The sequence below is a fragment of the Lepidothrix coronata genome, unplaced genomic scaffold (genome assembly GCF_001604755.1).
Source record: "Lepidothrix coronata isolate B3197 unplaced genomic scaffold, Lepidothrix_coronata-1.0 Scaffold62, whole genome shotgun sequence".
Lineage (NCBI taxonomy): Eukaryota > Metazoa > Chordata > Aves > Passeriformes > Pipridae > Lepidothrix > Lepidothrix coronata.
This window is the reverse complement of record NW_016690242.1, coordinates 1112633-1134768: the sequence shown is the minus strand read 5'-3', so window position 1 is coordinate 1134768 and position 22136 is coordinate 1112633. Positions and strand designations below refer to the sequence as shown.

At 37.9% G+C, this 22136-nt stretch overlaps 1 protein-coding gene across 1 annotated transcript in view; it reads right to left on the bottom strand.

The window, feature by feature from the left end:
- Nucleotides 1–22136, bottom strand: part of CDK14 (cyclin dependent kinase 14) — a 316963-nt gene that overhangs the window by 198851 nt on the left and 95976 nt on the right. The window contains exon 5 of the mRNA XM_017817641.1: nt 13025–13104. Coding sequence (XP_017673130.1) covers nt 13025–13104 — 80 coding nt within the window. The remainder of the gene's footprint in view (nt 1–13024; nt 13105–22136) is intronic.

Sequence of the window (22136 nt, the reverse complement as noted above, 5' to 3'; positions counted from 1 at the left end):
GTCTAAATAAAACCCATGGATCTAATTACCTGAGCTATACAACTAAGATGGGCTTCAAAGAATTAACTCTCAGCTTAAGTTACCTATAGACTAAGAAAAGGTGTTAGGAAGCTTCCACATGAGGGCCAGAGCGAAAAGTTAATATATAAATTAAAATATAAATTACCTGTCATTGGCAGTGCAAGTTTTGAATATCTCCTCAAGAGAAAAATCCACAGAATCTTAATTTGCATTAACCCCTTCCTAACAACTAAGTAAAAGTCAAAGAAAACTAGTCGATACCACTTCTGCACTGATTAAACAAACTCTAAATCAAGCATCACAAAACATGGATGACAAACAAGCTATATCAGATCAAAACAAATACAAATAACTGAGTTTATTACACCTAAAACATCCTTATTTACAAGCCTTCCTCCATTCATTTTGCTGTTAAGTTAATTTTTCTGTTGGCTCCAGCTAAATCTGCTGCCAGCTAAGAAGCTGTGGAAGTTTGTGACAAGTGGCTCAGACCTTAAAAATTCAGAAATACAAAGTTCCAGACTCTACAACTGTAAATCCCATAGTGGTGACTTTTAGAGACTCCACAGTCACGGCTTGTATTTCAATATATGGGTCAGAGGTGGAAGGTCACAATATCCTATTACCTGTCTCTGAACCATCCAGTTCCCCTTCATCTCAGCAGAAAAATGCGATATATTATCAGCTGCTTTTTAGTATTGCTTACTCAGGAGGAACATTCAGAAGTAAAATGATGTGGATATTCATTTTCATTGCTTTGAAGAAGACAGTAAAGGTCAAATTCTAATTTTGAAATGCTACTCTCTTCATATTGATTATAAAGCCTGAAAGCAGTAACTCCACCCATGCTGCAAGAAGAAATCCCTTTATGAAGCATTTATTTCAGTTTCATATAATTCCAGAATGATAAATCTCCCACCTCTCCCAGCAAAAAAGGAGAAATTGAACTAAAATATTTGCAACACAATCTTCAGCCTATGGAATAATACAAGAGAAGAAAAGGTGCAGTGCTGTCTCCTGAAGGAATGGTCTCACCCAGACAACTATGACTACAGCATCTGACAGCAGGTAGAGCAAAGGAAAAAAGGAACATGTGAAGAAACAGGAAAAAAAAGCAAAGGAGAAAGAAGAAAGATGTATTTTTTTCTCACATATATAACTTTAGTATAAGATGTATTTGTTACCACTTTTTCCTCTGTCTTGATGAAAATTAATCTTTTTCTTCCTATGAGGAAGGAGTTAGTGCTTCTTTTTAACTACAGTGGCTGCTGCCATATTTCATGGCAGTACAAAGATGCGGGCTGCTGAAAATATTTCTCAACTGTTTCAAAGTTTAGAAACAATTCATCCTTAAACTTTTCAGCAAAGTACTGTGTTATACTCATTGTTATACTCGTGTCTGAAGAACCAAGACTGTTTCATATCATATTTTTAAATAAATTACACACACCAGGAGAATTAGGATAATTCATTCATGAACTTTCTGTGTTAAAAACACACAAAGCTGTTCTGATCATGTTTATAAGTCAGTAGCAAGAAGATGGTCACATGTCTTAGACATCACTTCTGACAACTTTCATAGGAAGAATTTTATCTTTATCTAGATGCGGCTTCAAGTCCAACTCATATTAGACATTCTCTGAGCTGATCAAAGACAATATGCACCCTTCAAAAAGGATTTGGTTCTTTGGGTTAATTGGCTTTTTAAGTCGTAAAGACATACAGGAGACAAATGCACGTAAAAAATGCCTATGTACCCATACACTTCTTTCCACATATGTAGTGATGTATCTCCTTCAAGGGGGAGAGATGTAACACCAGGAAACCACACAACCTTCTAATGTCCTTATTTTGCATTTACCCCAAATTGAAACCAATTCTGCTGAGATACAAGAGTCATCTACTAGTTTTATATGTTCAAAAGACCATGGATAAAACTCAAGCTAACCAAATCAGTTCAAGCACTGAGTTGCCACCTCATCCTGGTATTTTCAAAGTCCAGGAGGTAGCAGTTGAAAAACACACAAAAAATCAGAAGATCTTGACAAAGGCAAATGACTTTGTGCAGATTGGAAGTCTCTACTTTCACCACAAGGCAAAATGGTATTGTTCTTTAGATTATTCCTTTTGCAAAAGGAAGATATAACAAAGAAAAAACAATTAGAAAAATTGGCTAGGTTCAGGAGACATTTCTCTGCCTCAACACCAGATGGTATTAAATTTTTATTTCACCAGGTGGCCATGGAAGATACTGGCACTTTGAAGGGTGCCTTAGGGTCTCTAAGCAGTTCAAACTGAGATATGCCATCATTTGCTATCATCTCCATTCATATTAAGAAACTGGTATGTGTATCACCAATTACGTCCACTCCAACTGCAACATGGTCACAGGGTAAAAACTAATGCTACTTGGAGAAGGATTAACTTAGCTCTACATTTTATGGTGGCAAAATGTGCTATAAGAGGAGGTTGAATTTGCATACAGCATAAAAAGACTGACTTAACAACTTCCACTCAAACAAGAAAGTCATGAGGACTGCATAAGGGTTCTGTACAACTTATAGATGGGATTGCCACCCTCCTTATATCCTCCATATTCTATAATTGTCATGTTTTTCTACCCTTTCTGTCATACTATCAGGGGTAGTGAGAGCAGTAGCCCAGAATCTGTAAGGCAACAGTTCTGACTCCTGCATTAAATAGGGAAGAGAAGAAATGGTTTTGAGCAGAAGAAAACTGCTCTGAGCAGAAAGCCTCAGCAGGGGCAAAAGCCAAGTCAGAGAGACCTGAAACTCAGAGCAGAGGAAACTGTAAGCAAATGCCATACGGAGAAGGGTTCAACAGCATTTCTGAACTAATGGGTTTGTAACCTTCCAGCACTGGAACTAGCACAAGATCCCTTATCCAGCACCTTCCTCAGTGAGCACTGAGGATGCACAGACAACTTCTTTGGTGGAAGTAGGGCAGAGCCTGAAAGGTCTGCCATTAAGCTGACATTACAAGGATGAGGAAAGAATTCTTGATGGCAAAATGATCATATTAAAAAAAGAAATCGTCAAAGTGTCACACCATTCTTTTCTTGCTTGAACTGTGCTCAAGAACAGAAGCCAGAAGAAGGTCACAGCTTGCACATCAAAAGTACTGAATGAAGATTCAATTTACAAAGCTGTTTTCCATCTCAGAAGGCTACAGATAAAATATTGGAGGGAGAATGGGAGGAGGACAGAGGAAATGGAATATTCTGTGGAACAGATTTAGCTCTACGAAGCTGGATAATTTGGAATTTGCATTTGTACTTCTCAGAAAAGCATGACACTTTTCCCAAATGATGGGAGTTCATTATAGAGTTTAAAATTTATATAATGATTCTCAAAGGGAAACACCATAATTTATGCCGCATTTATGTAATCCCATCTCTCCTGAAGGGTTTCTAATTGAGAAAACCACTAATTTGTTAGAGGGGAAAAAAAAGCAGGGGGGAAGGAAGAGCTATGTTCAGCCTATGAATAGCAAGGTACAAAGAAACAAGCAGGACAGACTTTTTCAATCTCTGCTGTTTCTGAGCACCCTACAAAAGCTTTCATTTGTTCCACTAAAAAGAAGTGAGAAAGTAGCACAGTGCAATTTGTACACACTGAAAAGCAGAAAAAAATAATATCATAGTAACCACTTGCACTCCATATGAAATTGGACAACTATTGGCTCTCCCACATTCATCTGAGATGACTAGGAGTTCAGTTCACCTGTTACAGTCAGCTAATCCAACTGCGGGGAAAAGTAAATGATAACTGTCTGTGCTGGTTTAAAGGTAAACCAGCAGGGAAAATGAACTCAACTCAAAAGAGAGATTATAAGTCAGAATAACAATTTAATAAAATAATACAATAAATACGATTATACAAACAAACAGTCGGTTTTAACCCACAAAACTCAAATGTATAACCCAGTACCCTGGGGCATGGACAGAGTAGTTTTCGTTGGGCCCCCTGAGTCCAAAGTAAAAGGAGAGGGGAAAACCTGTTGGTGAGAGTGCTGTTGCAGTCTGGTCAAGAGTGGTGATTGCAGTCCAGTCGAGGGTGGTGGTTGCAGTCTGATTGAAAAGTGGTGATTGCAGTCCAGTCGAGAGTGGTGGTCTCAGTCTGGTTGAGAGTGGTGATCTGCAGTCTTCCTCTGAATCCCACGAGTGGTTAAAAAAGTCCCAAAACCCCAAGATTATATATCCTCCGGTTCAGATAGGAATGCCCAGTACCTCCCTCAGGGCGGGGAGTTCCACAATGGGTGTGAGGACAGGAGCATCCTCTTATCTTGTGGGCCTCTTAACACCCAGTTTATATCCTGAAGAGTCAGGCTGCTCTGGGCAAATGGTGTAAATGGTCTATTGATAACAGTTTCTGGGAAATGGCATGGAAGGCTATAGAATACACATTTTTGGGTTACATCCATACAGTGATGAACTGGTCCCAGCTGTTCTAACTAGGACACTGTCAGTAAAAAAATTAGCAGCCAGTCAGGGCTGGGGAGAACAGCAGGAGGGAAAGCAGAGTAAAGATGAAAGATCCTACTGCTTCCAAGCTCCATAATGACATCACCAAACATCTAACACACTTCTCTTAGACATATTCAAAAGCATATGCAGGAGAAAGTACAAATGACACATAGTTGAAAATCTCAGTATCGAAAAAATGCTCAGAAAAAAACCTGCAGAAATGAAAGGCAATTTTTATATTATTAACGTTCAAGAAGAAGTAGCATACGTTTATCTGCATTGTGAGAGGGTATTTAATAATAAGTAACATCCGAAAGTACTGGAAATTTTAAAAGCTGACTACATTTCATAAAAAATGTCCCAGGAACATCCTTTTCAAAATGTCCTGTAGTTTTTGAAGCCCAACCTCATTTAATTTGGAAATCCTGTATTCCTCTTTTATCTTGAGGAATCACACAGTTTGGGGAAGGCTGCAGGATGACCATATGTGGCAGTTTGAGCCACATTAGAAATCCAAAATCCAATTTTCCAGGCTTCCCCCCACCCCGTTCACACAATTTATCCTAACACTGGAGAGAAACTTTCAGACTGGAGGCTTCTGTAGGGGAAGGGGGAAGTATATACATTTATTTACACAAATAAATATACTGTACAAACTAAAAGCAACTATATATATATTATATTTACATTTCTGTCAGTCCTTTTAGCCCTTTCCTTTAACTTTAGTACAGAAAGAAGCCTTTCAAGGCTGGAGAGTAACCAGTCCCTCTTGTGGAGTGTTCTGGGCCTGAACGCTCCCCCCTCACCAAGTTCCAGTTGTTTGTTGCAGTCCTCACGAAGTCCAAGAAGATAGCTTTGAGTCCTTGCTCTTCTGCTGCTGTGTGATATTTCTCTCTCATACCTCGGTTTGTAGGCTGCTGCAGTGTAGTTCAGCTTATCAAGCGTCTGTTTCCTGGAATGTTGATTCCTCCTTTGGGTTTTCGGCTGTCCTGCATTTTAGATCACAGCAGAGACATCCTCCGGGCCCCTCTCTCTCTCTCTCTCTGGGGTCCGTCTCCAATTCTTGCCTGGGATCCTTCTCCCTAGCAATCGAGCCTCCTCTGGCCCGTCCACTTGGCTCTGCTCTAATGCTGAGCCTCACATCCACTCTCACTAAACAGTGAGAGGGAAAAACAGCCCTCCTCTGCAGTTTGGCTGCAAAGGTGGGGGGGGAAGAAGAAGAGGGCCTGGCTGCAGGGCCTGTCTCTCTCTCTCTCTCCCACTTACCAGTTGTTTGTGAGTCGCATCCCTCACAAACATGCACTCATTCCAATGCTGTCTCTAACTCTGGCCTAGACAGAGTTAGGGGAGCCGCAGGGCTCCCCTCTTCCCCCCAGCAGGGGAGAGAGGGAGCCCAGCCACCCCCTGGCCTTCTCCACCTACACGCAGCAGACACCAACAGCAAAACAACCAAGACAGAACTGCCAACCGCTTCTGGGGCTGTGATATGTGACTTTGAGCAGAAGCGAACAACATGGGTGGTGATTGGCTCTGCAGGGAACACTGCCCTGGCACCTAATCACCTCTGAGCCCCCCCAGCCTCTCGGGGGGGGCGAATTTCAAACTATGACACCATAACAGAAACAGTTCAGACAGAGAAATAAAAATTGCTAGAGTCTCTTACTTTTGAATACTTCTTGACCTCAAATATCCAACGACACAGTGTCCCAGAGGTTCTTGGCTTGTGCGTTTTATTTTTAACAACACTGAAAAACAAAGCTATTACGACTACAAGCTGAACTGGTTTTGCAGGGACTTTACAGTTAATTGAGCTGTAGCTATTTAGCCTGCAGTAGGCACCAGCTCTGCCAACTCTGTAGGCAAGGAAAAAAGTTCCCCAAGCCACAGCCAAGCTACTGTCCCTTTCTTTATTTACTTTAATGTTCCAAAGCGATGTGGCTTTTGGGGAGAGTGAACTTATCCTCACACTCTGAAAACATAAAGACACAAACCCCCTATAGTAACTCATGTGACATGTATGCTCAGAATAGTTACATCTCCATCATCGTAAATGTAATCTCCTGAAGTTCCCTGAGGCTTGATGAGCCAAACACACATGAAGCTTTTAGGCATTTCAGTTATGGAAGTTTAAATTTCTTGACTGGACTTTGTGAAGGAAATATGAAAGTCCTCCAAACTCCTATCACTCAAAAGAAAGCAGTTGTCAAGCTTCCTTAATTAAAAAAAAAAAAAGCTAAACAAAAAAAAATCAACAAAACCGCCAAAACAATGCTGCATAAAATGAATAGGTTTGCTTTTTGTAAGTGGATGATTTAACTTCTGAGAAAAAGAATAATTTATTCTTTATTGGAAGATGAAGTCAGGATTTTCATTGCAATTTTCATGTTTACCTTCTACCAGTAGATCAACCGATCAACCAATGGCTTTAAAAAAAAAAAAAGGCAGATATTGTTTCACTGTGCCCTTGACCTACAGCATACAACCTTCCAGACCTACTCTAATACAATGAATAGGAGGCTTATCACCGAGAGTCATCTAACTAGTGCCATGAGGTCATTTGTTGACTTAAGTGTTCTAAAGATCATTAGGCCATATATCAGTCAAAAATCACTGAACTGGGAAGTGCATGCAATAACTCAGGTAATAATTTAGTATGAAGTCACAAGAATTATGTCTACTCAGTAAAAATACAATTTTCTGGAGCTCTTCCTTAGATGGTACGGGTACACACCGTGTTATTTCTCTAGGGTAATACAGAAGCACAGCTGCTTTACATCACTTGCAGTATTGTTACTATAAAGCAGCATTTTCCATTGTGCATCAATTAGAAACACTGTGCAATAAATTACACATACACTTAGGTAAGAGCTTTCTCTTGGCAAACTGCTGATTGTCCCTGTATTCTTTTCTTAGCAGTTACTCTGTTTCAATTTTCCACAGAACAGTTTTGTGAAGATTTAGCCCATTCAGCCTGACAATTTCAGAAAGGGAGGCTTCAGAAAACTTTCCCAACCTCAGAAATTCTGTCTGGTATAAATATATGTTCTGGGGAATAACGTAATATATATTATAATATAAAATAATTTTATATAATAATATATAATATTATAATATATAATGTTATGTAATATGTGTCCTGGAGAATAAAGGCAAATTCTAATTTATTTCTTAGAGACTCTTTCAGGTTTTCATTTTTTGTTTCTCTTAGAATCATAGAATGGCTTGGGTTGGAAGGGATCTTAAAGCTCATCTAGTTCCAATCCCCCTACCATGGGCAGGGACACTTTTCACTAGACCAGGTTGCTCAAAGCCCCATCCAACGTGGCCTTGAACTCTTCTAGGGATAGGGCAGCCACATCTGCTCTGAGCAACCTGTTCCAAGGCTTCACCACCCCCAAAGTAAAGAAATTCTTCCTCATATCTAATCTAACCATACTCTTTGCCAGTTTGAAGCCATTCCCCCTTGTCATCTCACTACATGCTCCTGTAAATAGTCTCTCTTCATCTTTCTTGTAGGGTCCCTTTAGGTACTGGAAAGCTGCAATTAGGTCACCCTGAAGCCTTCTCTTTTCCCAGCTGAACAATCCTAATTCTCTTAGCCTTTCCTCATAGGAGAGGTGCTCCATCCCTCTAATCATCTCGGTGGCCTCCTCTAGACTTCCTCCTACCACACAGTGAGATAAGTTGGAAGAAGCCTGAAACGTTGAAGACTTCTGTGGCCAAGAGTTAAGCATCTCTCCTCCATGCTCTGTAGTGGCACTCAAATGCACTAGGTTTTCTCCTCCAAGTCACAAAATAAACTTATTCAGTATGCATGATGAACTGCTCTTTAAAAATTAAAGAAATTCATTAAGCAAATCCCATATTTTTTGTAATCTTATAATGCAAGAGAGCAGACTGCTTCCAGAGCACTCATGTGCTATTTTTGCACGCCTCTATCTATATGTGGAAAAAAGACCACAGCCTTTGACAGTGGAGTAGATGGAAAATTATTATCTGGGCAACGGCCAAATCAAAGATGAAGAGACAGTCTATCACCTGAACACTTTTAAAATGTGAAACAAAAATTGGTACAAATAGCTGTGAATTATAAGATGTAAATACAATAATTAATATAAAGAGAAATAAACTGAAAGTGGTTCAATCCATGGCATTTAAATGAAAAGTACCAAAATACCTACAAAACATGCCTGGCTTGGCTGATGCTTTGAAACTTCATCTAGACCTATGGGAAATGAAACATTACCATATACTAAAACACTGGAACAGAGTTTTATTACTATAGTAAATAGCAATATTTCCAGGGGTGGAAAATGAAAACCAAATGCAAAAAAGTTTTCACAATTAGGATGGGGAGGAAAGAATTTTATTGCCTGAGAACACAGTAAGCAAATTAACCTCAGAAGCAAAGTGTCAATAAAGCCAAGTATGTATGTCTACATACATACCCAAAAAGTAAAATCTTTTTCATGCTGTATGAGCAATATTATTACTCAGAAGTAAAAAAAGATAACTATAGAACTGTAAATCAAGCTGTTCCCAGAATTAGAATCTACCATACAGTTCAGTATTTAGCCTAGGCGACCATATGATACTACAGGAAATAAAGGGAATGAAATATCTGAGACAAAAGTTAAGGTCAGTGAACTTTTCTGCTAGCTGCAGTGGATTTAATCATACTTCAAGTGTGATGCCGAAACATCTCTGAACAGTTGATAATGAGAGTTACATAAAAAAGAATAAACCACAACTACACTAAACCAGAAATCATTTGCTAATCTGAATTCTACAGAATTTATTTTAAGTGAGAAAATAGCATGTAAGTGACTTTCAGACTCTAGTATCTCAGATATCACAGTTGAAGGCACATTTAGCCCACAACAGTAATATGGTGGCCTGCACCACTCACATATATGTGATCAGATAATCACATAAAATGTTTAACACACTCAGGTATACACACCAGATTCAGTTGGGCTTTTTTATCTTTTCTTTTCCCTTTTTTTTTTCCTCAGGTTCTTCAAAGGTAAATTAGATTATCTCAGTCTAAGTAAGCTAAATTCAGAGGGAAACGTCCTGTAAACTGCATGCTGTAAGTTGGTACATCTGACTCAGGAGAAGTTGAAAGAACATTTAGCACAGACTGCTTCTAAATTTTGTTCTAGGAATTCAATAGAGAGCTGAACAGCACCAATAAATGTGCCACCTTTACCTACTTTCATTCAAACCTATGTAACTTTGATGAATGGTAGAAGACACAAACCCATATCTGCTGTAAAAGCAGAATTACTTTATAAACTTTAATTGAAGTTTCAGCTAAACCTCCCCCAGGCATTAACTATGATTTTTCTTATGCAACTTTACTGGTTTTTTTGTTTGGTCAGGTGTTTTTTTAATTTTTCCTTCCACTTTTTGTTTCAACCAAGTTGGTGCTTGTCTCCGCAGTCACACATTCCGTATTTAAATCCTACATTTTCCTATTTCTCTTGGTCTTTTTCTTTTATAGTGTTGTTTTTCTTTGCACTTCATTCTGCTACTGTCACAACAGTAACAATATGCTTCCCTGTACACAGCCAGCTACAAAATTCCCTCAGCAGGACCACTTCTTTAAGATTTCAGCCTGTGACTTCCCCCTAATTAACATCACACAGCATCCCCATTAGGAGCACTGAGCAGGAATGGTATTCTCCTTCACTCAAGAAACCATGAGAAATGTTAAACAATTTACTTACAGTAGTTTTAATTTACAACTAACTAGACTTTTGCCTGAATTTGTCTTGCATTTATGGAAAATTAGAAAAAAAGGAATAAGTCAAGGTCAAACTCTGCCTGATTTCTCCATTATGAAAAAACTTGGAAAGAAATGCCCTCCAACAGACCTCTGGCTCATACCACCATACATGCATTCTTCTGTTAGGGGAACACTACTCCTCAGAAAACTGAAATTAGAAGTTGATCTCATCCTCAGCGGTATTTGTCCTTGTTCTACTTGTCCCAGTGTCTAAATTACAGAGCTGGAGCCCCAGTCATCCAATGAAGACTAAGAAAAACCCGCTTAACACAGAGTCCCGTTCTTACTGTTTTTCCATATCAAACTTCTCAGATAATTTCAAGAGCTCACCCAAGCACTTCTTTTTTTCTTTTTTTTTTTTCCCACCCATGTAGCTGACACCAGGCATGGCTGCATTACAGAGCCCAGTATGTCCACGACAGAGTAGATGCTGCCAGAAGTAACAGCTTCCTCAGGTCCTGCTAGTGAAGTCCACAGCAGTAGTTGTTACTGTCAAATAATACAGGCCTGGCACAACATCAGTGAGGTTACCTTCTGAAAATTACATTTGTAATACAGCCTTCCTTACTTTTCTGGTCCTAATATTTGTTTCTAACAAAATCAAAACCAACAACAGAAAAGTCAAACCCTAACCAAACAAAGATTTTTCCCCTTCCCATGTAACACATCATGTATGAGTGACTTCTACATAATATAAAACATACAAGACTGTATTTCTACAGGTGGCTCTTACAGATCTGAATGAAATTCTGCTATCTAGAGAGGATTACATTTACCAAAAAAAAAACCACCCACAAACAAATAACCTATAATGAAAGTTTGATCCCATCTAACCGAAGGTCTACAAGACACAAGAAAAAACTCTCTCATTAGCCTAATACTCTGGATCTAGTCTCAGCCTAGATGAGTACTTAAAAATATAATGGATGCATGTAGTCCCATCAAAATCAGTGAGACAATGCACATTTAAATATGTATTAATTATTAACTTTGAGAGCTTTTCTAGACAAGAGCTTTGTTCTACTAATATTAAAGCACCAGAATTTTAACTGGCTTCAACCACAGTATTATAGTCACAGCCAAAAGGAAACTTTTCCAATGACAGTGAGAGAAGTATTTTCATGCAAGTGTAACTTTGCAATTTAAAAAAGAAATCAAGTAGAAAAAAAAAATCTTTGTTCTTGCTCCTAAAGAATACTTATTTATACTGAGCTCACACAACAAACTATTTATGAAGGAAAACAAATTTTACTGTATTTGACAGTTATAGTGCTATAAACTTTCATCTAGACCAAGCTCAGATTAAAAAACCTTTTAAGTGTCACTAAAAAGGCACTAGAAAGCTCTATCTACTATTTTGTTATTAAGTCAGTACCATATCAACTATAAACCTGAAGAACAATAAACATATTTGAAACACAGGCTGTTACGACTTGAACTTGGCACTACAAATATTGAAAGCTGCACCCGTAACCCTCTGCACACCTCATTCCAGCACAGCTGCAGGGACAGACAGCTCACAGATAAAATGGATATCATTATGAATAAAAGTGTCAGATCATTCAGTAATTGTTACTCAAACAAAGCAGTACAGAAGAACTGCAGAAATTCCCTCATAAATTGGTCACCCACGGTTTTCCCTTCCTTGTGGAAGAGTGCCATTTAAAATGCACAACCTTGGGATGGAAATCCACAGTACTTTAAAGGCTTCTAACTTCAGGGTGTCAATCACATGAAATGTGGATTTTTTTTTGGCCAGTCCCTTCCAGAATGGGCTCATTGTACATTCAGACATATAGCATATGAAGCCACACACCTCACATGCAGAGCCAGCTGTGGACCTTGTGAGGGCTGATGTTCTAGTACCTCCCTGGCTCATAGTACCTTGGGAATTATGCCAAGACAGTGCAATTTTAAAAAGTCCCTCAAAGCCATAACAGTTTCATCTCTTTAGTTCACTACCAATTGCAGATGAGTCTGAATCAGTGGTGTGATGGTAAAGAGTTTATTATTTCTCTACCAAGGCTCATTTTTAGTACTTTCTAACAGAGAAGGCCCACGCAGAGAAAGCATATCCAGCAATTTCTGCAAAGGAGCTCGATACAGACAGACTCAGATAATGCAGCCATCACTAGGGACCACGAGAGGCTGATAAGGAAGGATAAAGGAGCAGAACAGAAAGCTTAACAGGCGTCTCCAAGCGTGCTAGATAAGAATCATTCCCAAGGCATGCAAGTTAGAGTCCACTGGGAAGGAAAAACAAACAAAAGCTAGTCTCAAACTACACACAGCTTCCAAGATGCCTGTAGTTTTGCTCACTGATCTTTTGATTGCCTTTATCAAGAAATGCCTGTCTTTGCTTCATGCTGCGTACATATGAAAAATTACATCTACCTTCATCTTAGGTGCTGCCTGCAGGCAAGAAACTTGTCTTACACAGCTCTCTCATCTTCCAGGGTGACTTCTCACACCCACATTAAAAGTCCTCTTAAGTACTTGTTTGTATAGTAAATCTAAGAGGAGCCAAAGCAGAGGCAGAGCTGCCTTCTTTAACAAGAACTTCCACATTAGAGGTTTTGTTTTTGAAGCACCAAAGTTTCTTCCTACTGAGAACGTAACCATATAATTTGAATTCTCAAGCTATTCACTATAGCATGGCACAGAAATAAGAAGTGCAATGTAATTACAAAAATACCCATACATAATCACTAAAAGTGAGTGCATACCTTCCCTGATAGCGGTAAATGGGGTTCCTTCCTCTTCTTGTAATCTAATCACCTTCAATGCCACCAGCTTTCCATTTACCCTGAAAGGGAAAGAGGGGAGGGGAAGGAGAAATTAAATAAAAAAAATTATCATAAAAACAGTATTTCTCATACTAGAACTTGTTTCTCATCACATACTTATCCAATTTCTTCCTGTCAATGCCAGTGATTCATTCCACTGTAGAAACATTTCATAGCTTCCATAATGTCACTTTTATATTTTCACACTCAGATGCAATCCAAGAAATGATCTCAGTTTGCTGTGAATCAGTCTGTTTCCTTTCTATCACAGCACTAAACTGAAGCTTTGTTAAGAAGTATCACATCGTAAAATTTGGTTATAAAGTATATGTCCATTATTTTATTAAATATTTCAAAGAAAAAGATATGATTTTCCTTAATTGCTCCACTTGCAGTATATCCAGATCTATACTGATTGCCTCCTTTCTATTGCATGACACATATAATTAGAGCCCTCGAAAAGCTACAAAATTTGAGATGTGAAATAATTTTTAGGTCATTCTGGCCATTTCCTGTTAGAGCAGGATTGTTCCTGAGGCATATTCTTGACTACATGGCCTGGGCTAGTTTTAGGTTATAATGACTTTCATTTATAAGTTTAAAAATATTTTGTGCTCCAAGAGACAAAACTTCACAACAGGTCATTCTAGTGTAAAATCTTTTTGGTTGGTTTCACTTCTAGCAGTCAAAATTTCACCACACATGAATCGCATTCCAGGCCTTGCAAAAAAATCCAGTTGGTTCAGGTTATCCAAATAAAATCTCACAAAAACTAAACAAAGCTGATATCCATTAACCTCCTCAAGAACAAAATAATACTCTGAAACTTTAACAGACTCCCCATGTATGACAAGGAATGGTGAGGTTAAACTACCAAAAAGGCATAATACAGTTGAAAAAAAATTAATATTATTATTGCAATTTCTTTCAGTAAAAGCAAAATTAGTCTTTAGATCTTCAAAGCTCACTCAAGGAAGCATTGGAGCCTCTACATTCCTGTAGTCATGGAGGCAATTCCCTATTGTACGAAGCCCTAGAAGATGTGGGGTTTGGTTTTTTTCAAAGCAAGATGATATGGAAACCCACCAACCCTGAATTCATCTTCTCCCTGAGGTTTTCAATTTTTGCAGTTATATGACCTCAATTATGGTGGCTACTGTCTTGTTTCTTCTGATTCTTCTTCTTTTGCCAAAAACTCATTAGCCCTATACAGAACATTGCATAACGACTCTGAGCATCTTAAGAAATCAGCTACCAAAAGATGGTTTACTCATCACCTTCCAATTATTCATAGTACTTCAGGCTGGCATCAGTTGAAGTCTCAGGCCACTAGTCACTGTTGAAAGACAATTATCAGCTTAATCCTACTGGATTATCTGGATTTCTCCTTATAATTACCTTAGGTATTTTTTTTGTTTGGATTTAAACAAGACTTCTGGCATCAGAAGAAGATAAGCCTTGCCTCAAGTAACTTCATGTGTCATGCTCAGACAGGAGAATAAACCATCATAAAAGCAGAAGGATTGATGACACATATACATGACACATATATATGACACATATACACATGTAGTTTTCAATTGCTCTGTCAATACACCACCCTGCCTATCACATACATATCACCTAGATATCTGGATAACTTGAATATTTTACAACAGATGAAAAAACTGTGCAGAAGGAATTTAAACAAGAAAGGCAAGAGCATTTTGCAGATCAAGAACAGGATAAATGCTGTGTTCAGAGAAAGCAATGAAGAATACAACGGAAAAAAGCACACTAAGGAGGTATTAAGGGAAGAGGGATGTGGAGTCTTTTGCCAGAGAGACAGGTAAATAGCATGCAGGATTGTGTAGATTATGTTCTTTTTAATCTAAAGTTCAACATTCGATTGATTCACGAAGAGCAAAAAATAACACAAATAGCAACAGTATGGAACTAATTTCAAAGAATTCACAATTAAACACAGTAGGTGAGCTGTGCTATTTAGTTATCATTGCCACTTTGTCATTGGTACCTGTCATCATCTTGATAGACATCATGGCAACTCAACACTATCAAAGTGATCAAACTAATCTCAAGTAGTGTTCCTCTGGGATTTCATTCTCCTCTTTACCATTATTTATCTCCAATATATCAATCTATAATTTCCATAATACAACAGGCTCCTTATTTTCATTTACTACCCAGTCATTAAAACCTTCTTTATTTTCAGCTCATTTTCTATAAACTGGAGCATATAAAATTGTAGGTATGAGAAATTATGAAATACCATTAAAAGAGATAGGGTTTATATTCACATCCTTTAACTATCCTCCCACTGATGCAATCTCAGGATGCAGATAGATGATGCTGAAGAGATGAGCTAAGGGCTGCCTCAGGGTATGGCCTTCCTCCTGCTAAATCCCTGCCACACACTCCTGCTACTGTCTTGTATTTGTCTTGCTTCTGCTAGACTCTACAGTGAGACTGCTTGGAGAGCTTAAATAAGAGAAGACTGGCCCTTCCAAAAAGAACTAAATCATATTAAAAAAAATAAAATTAGAAAAGCATGATAAAATTGAAGAACACTAGAAAATATATGAGAAGAACTGGGTCCACCTTTTGAGAAGCAATGCGTCATGGGATCAAGCCAGTTAGATCATGAAATTATGCCCTGAAACTTGCAGTGCCATGCCAACATAATGTGGCAATTTCCTTAGAAACAACATTGAAAAACCGAGACCTGGATAAAATTACCTCTGCAACTTATCAATACTTGTCTTTGCAGACTTCAGTAGTGATCAGACAAGGTTAGCAGAATTCCTTCCCGGTACTACTTCATATTTGTCTTCCACAGCATTCAAAGTATGCTCAGTATTTTCATTATTTTCAAATGCAAGCAGAAAAACTGACAAGGAGACTACCTTGTAGACAGTCAAAAGGCAACACTGCTGCTTCTTTCAACTTCTGGGATTCATTAAACCACCTCTATTACTCACTGTCCAAAGCAAACAATTCACACCTCAGAACAATACACTTCACTGGGTCAAGGATTACACTTATCATCTTATGTCTATCCTGTCAACTGCCTCATTAGATTCTAATAAGGACAATATTGACTAAAAAATTCCTATTTTCTAACTTACAACCCATCCTCCCTCCTAAACTAATGCTCTTTCTCTCTCTCACCATTTTAATGTTACATAATCTCTTCTAATATATATGCAATGTAGGCAAAAGAAAAATTAGTCCAAATTACTCTATGTGGCATAAAGTAAAAGTCTGCATATTATAAAAAATACAAATAAGCCAGATATTACAAAAAATGCTAATATGTCATTCTGCATTTTCTGAAACAGCATCTATCACTGTTACAGAAATAAATACATTTATAAAAAATGACCATTTATGAGAAAGTAGAGAAGATTAGAAATTATTTAATCCTTTAATGCACCATTAAGAATATACAACACTGATAAATATAAAGTAACTGATGACTTAATTGACTTCATTGGGGATAATGCTGATGATGCCACATAGAGAACAAAAGAGTATAATAACATTATTTTCTCAAGTTCTTCAGATATATTTAGATGAAATAAATATACACATTTAAAAGAGTCAATTCACACAAAATCTGCCACTCTGATTTGAATCTATTTATTTAATACTGAGTTTTACCACTGGCTGGAGCTGAGGCTGAGCTCATAACTTGAGCAAGTGCTAAGCTTAGGAACATTTCTATAATGAAAAATCAGTAGACGGTGTTGGGATGATGCTCTAGTTTGTGATACACATTTCAAGAAACTAAATCTTATGAAGAAAAGTAACTCTCAATTGTTAAATATTCATTTGCATGAAAAGCTCAAAGTTTGATGATCAAACATTGAGAATATCTAATTAGATCTACTCCATAGCAATATTAATGTTATAAACAGACATCTAAAACCCCAAATAGACCATGAGGGCCTAATGAAACCAGGCTCTGACAGAATTTTCCTTTGAAGAAACCTGACAGAGGCACATTCACTGTAGGTTTAGTCGCCTCTGATTATTTATACCAACAAATAACTAATTCCACATTGAGGTAAGCACTTCTTTTAATCATTATCATAAAAGGCAATTCAGTGTAAACATGGTTTATATTATATTTTTCTTACTAAAAAGGACTTACATTTCTAGTTTACAAAAGCCGCTCACAGTCCTGCTAAAGCCCTATGGTATAAATACTCAAGGGACTAACACAACCCCTGCATTTCTCTTTTTAAAAGATGGTGATCTTTTAACCTCATCCTAGACAAAAGTTACCTTGTTTTAGAGGAAGCTGGTGGATAATGCTGATGTTTATTAGAGCCGAAAAACAGAAGATCAAAGAGTTCCAAGAGAGAAGAAGGATTTAAATTATTAATTAGTGTTGTCACTGTAACTCAGGAATCCTGTTCTTCACAGGACTCAAGGCAGTCACAAACAATGTGGCAGCCCTCACTTGAACAGGAGCAGGTGAGCATTTAACTCCAGGTCCCCCGTTCCTACCTCCCAGCCCACATCAGTTCAAACTAATCATCAGCTCATCTAAGCACAGGGGCTGTACTTGACCTACACCTGCTGGAATCAAATCACCTGGGACTGGCAGCAGGAAGGCAATACTGAGCACCAGTCCTTCTCCAGATGCCTCATATCTCTCTGGGTCCCACTGATGCTCATATAAAGAAAATTTGGAGACAAATAATGATTTTGCTTATAAGTGAATTGGCCTCTTACAACTGTGCACACTGGTGGTCACAGGGGATCTTCTGAGAGATAACGTTCCTTGGCTAAGGAAAATACATTGGTGCACAATGGCGTTTAGTTGGCAAATTACTTCAGTGGTTGCTCTACTATTCCAATCATACATATATACATGAGAGCCAATAAATTACTACCCAATAACTCTACCAGGTGTATCTAATATAACTATGTTCTATTCCAGTTTTTCTACCAAGTTTCCTTGGACAATCCTGGACAAGTAATAAAATACACTTTCTTTCTTCAGTTTTGTCCCCCTCTATGTGAGTTAATAATACTAAGTCACCTCTGTAAACTGCTTTGCACGTTAAAGCACAGCATATATACTATAATGATCATTTTATATATTCAACTATGGAGGAAAATTTTCCGAATCTTTCTTTTAAATGCTGAGAAATTCACTCAGGAAGTGATCAACGTAGTCAATGACTAGAAGATTCTATTTAGAATCTTAGTAACTTATTTTAATACTTATTTTAATAAGTATTTTAATTTTAAAATACTTTATTAAATTTTAATATTTTTTTCCAACATTTGGCATTTTAGTTGAACATATAGTTATCATTAGTTTTGGATCTAGTTCAACTCAAAGCTATTGTTTTTATTAAAGATTTACAATGCTAGAGATTTTTCAAAAAGACGTTTATGTACACACTTTATAAACCCATATCATGACCTGCCTACAAAAATCAGTTAAGGAAATCAGTTAAAAACTGAGGGAAAACAAAAGGGAAGCTCTAGTTGATAACCATAAAATGCCTTTTCATAATCCATGAATATGTATTCCTTTTCCAGCCATCTGCTATCCTCAGATGAAAAATGCTTCCTTTATAGAACACTGATTTCACACAATTTGCAAAAAAATAAAGAAAAGGTTAAGGAAGTTCAGGTCATTTAGGCAACATGAATCAGAGCAATTTTGAAATAATTGCTCTAAATAAATTCTTCATAATATGAAGAAAAACTTTCCTATGAAAGGAAACTGGACTGTTGCACATGAAACATATCAGGGAGTCTGTGAACACAACACCTCACATGGGCACAGAGTGAAGATAGGGATATGACTAAAAAGTGGCAGCATGACCATCTGAAGTCTATGGCACTTGCAATACATTGAACATAAAATGAAAGACAATGAAAGAGTCAAGGAGGTTTCATGACAAGTAAAAGAAATCCTGCAACTTCAAAAACAAAAGTCAGAACAGCAATTAGTATTGTCAGTCAACCCCAGGGAAGGATTCAGCATCATAAATATAAAACGCAAATTACACACACCATCCTTTTTTTCTTCTGAGCAGCCATCCACACACATAGGTATGAAATATGATGGTCAGCTATATATTTATAACACACACTACAATATATCATGCCAACAACAAATATAGGTAGTTCTCACTGATTATTCAAATATTTCCTGCTGCCCCAAGCAGCATGGAAACCACAGCCAGTGCAGAGCGTGATGCCTGCCTGAGCACAATTTCTCTCCACTTTGTACCATGAACTCCCTATTGATTTTCAAGCAAATAGTAAAAGGTACTGTCTTTGATGGAGATAAATGTCAAATTCCCTGGATACCTCAAAAAATACTTTTTGTCTTTAAGTACATCTTGGAATCACCTTGAACACAAACAATTTAGATTTCAAACTGAAATGAGAAAGGTACCTTGACTGAAGGACTGCCCTCTCTCTGCAGCCTTTGAGCTCTTGCTGACAGCATCAACTTAATGTGCTCTGCTCTGTGCTCTCCTGATTTCTCATATTAATAGTTAAAAAGGATAAAGACCTCAATTCATTAGAACAAGTATTTTACTAGGGATAAATTGAAATTATGTAATTTCATGGTATGGAAGTCAGTCAAAAATGTGTTGGTTGAGCTTTTAGAAATTCTACAAATTTCTGCAATACTATGAGCACATGCAACTTAGTAAAGGTGCCCAAAAACAGTAAAGGTATAGTAAAAAAAAATCACATGAACTTGCAAGAAATAGATCAAGACCACAGTGGAGATGCCACTGGCTTACCTCTCAAAACACAGAACAAATGCTTTGCAAGCAGCAGTCACAGATCACATCGCCTTAGCCAAGGTAATCTTTTTTAATTCTTTGCCTTGAAGGGCAACTGAACACAGTGGGAGAAGAGGACAGAAAGCATGCCAACTCATAACACTGCCAAAAGCACAGGTTTTTCCCTTAAGTGCAATATGCAGAGTTCCCAGTGCGGCAATGCAAGGCCTTCACACTGCAACCGGGGATTCTGGTTGGCAGCAGCTCCCTTATGCTGTCACCAGCTTTGTCTCCAGACTCACAGCTCACATCAACATTTATGTGCCACAGAACAAGCCAGATCCCATCACTGTATGTTCAGGTAAATATATAATTAAGCTCAGGAGGGAAGAAGGTCAATGGCAGCAGGAAGACACATGTCAATATACAGACAAACAGCACCTCCTCAGCTCAAGCACACAATGAAATGATACATGAATTCAAAAGACATCTATTGCTTTGCACCTATTGAATGGCAAATGTCCCAATTTTTAGTCAAATACAGAGTCAATGTAACTTGCATCACTTTTTACACTGTTATTAGTAAATTACTTGGCCCACTTCTCCAAAATTTTACATTAAAAAAATCACTTCAAAGTCATCTGAATTTCATGCAGTAAGCAGCCACTTGGGATTTTATACAACAAAGAAAATATGAGAATCTAACCTGAATGAAAGTAGAAAATAAACATGCCAAGATGAGTTTCGTTATATATGTCTGATGTGCAACACGTGAAATCAAATAGATTTGCATATTGATGCAACTGTCAGCCAGAAAAAAATCACTGCTTGGCTGTTCCTCCTATAAACAAAAAAGACCAGCCTCAGAGAATTCTGTTTCACTTTCCTTAGTAACACAGTCCTGTTCACTCTGCTGCTTCTTCACCCCAGGGATTCATTTTTATCTGACTACAAAAAGAGAAATCCATCAATCCAGTAAAAGGAATTAGCCAACTTCATTTCACTTTCCTGGGATACTACCACAAATGCTCAAACAGAAAGAAAAGCAATGGATTTGATAAGAAGACAAGGGCTTCCTATCAAAGGGTATCAGGGTACTACTGATCCTGTTCCAAGCTGTAAAGCCAGGATTGTCCTGAAAGCAAGTTACTGCATGCATTACTTTAAATTTTAGGAAAGGAATGGCTGATTTTGTGTCTTTGGAGGCAGGTATGTATCTTTTAGACTTTCAAAACAGTATGCTGAGATCAAGAATGTTTTATTTCATCTTTATGATCAGCAGAGGAAATAATTTTAAAAGCTGAAATGTATCTCGGGAAATGCATAAAAAACTAAACTCCACTGTTTGCCACATGCAGCTGGTGACAAATATTAAGCACAATAATTCTGAATACAAAGCATCATTCTAAACAGCTCAATCTGATCTTAAATTTTCCATCTTCAGCTACAGTTAAGGACACATCCCAGAAACGTTTTGCCAAATGAGAAAGCCAAGCATTAGAGTTGATTATTAGGGATTCTCAAACATTTTGACCAAAATCCACTTGTGAGCAAGCATTATCAGCTCCAGCTCTTCCATCATATGCAAACATGTCTGCATTCTACAGTGTGATATGAGAGCTTAAGCCTTCAGCAGTCAAACTGGACATATACCAACATAAACAAGCCTCTTGTTTTGCTCGTTTTTCTTCCCACTGAGTCTGTAGGCAGGGCAACACAGTGATGCATGTCACAGTCTTACCCTAGGTACTAGTATCAGGGGCTAGAAAAAAAACTCTGTATCTATTCCTCTATCATTTTTAGATTAAGCTATTAACAGAGTCGATCTGCCTCGAAAGCAGCAGTCAGGTTTGGTTCTTAACCACAGGATCATTGAATTGTTTAGGCTGGAAAAGGCCACCAAGATCATTGAGTCCAACCATTAACAGAGCACTGCCAAGCCCACCATTAAAACATGTCCTGAAGTGCTACATCGACACCTTTTAAATACCTCCAGAGATGGGCCTCAGCCAGCATTGGCCCATCCATTTGCTCCACCAGTGTCCATTCCCCAAGAGTACATCAGAGCAGTAATGCTCTTTCTTCTTCAGGGATATCACCTAGGCCAGAGATTCCTCGGTTTCTCATGGGGACAGAAAAGGTAACAAGGCTACATTACCTCAGAAAACAACTCCTTTTGAAATAGTAGATAGCACTTGTAGTGTTTCCTAAATTCTTAAAGTACAGCCTCTTCCTGCTGTGAAATAATTCAACTGTTTCTCTAGGTCAAGAGACAGAAGTCTGGA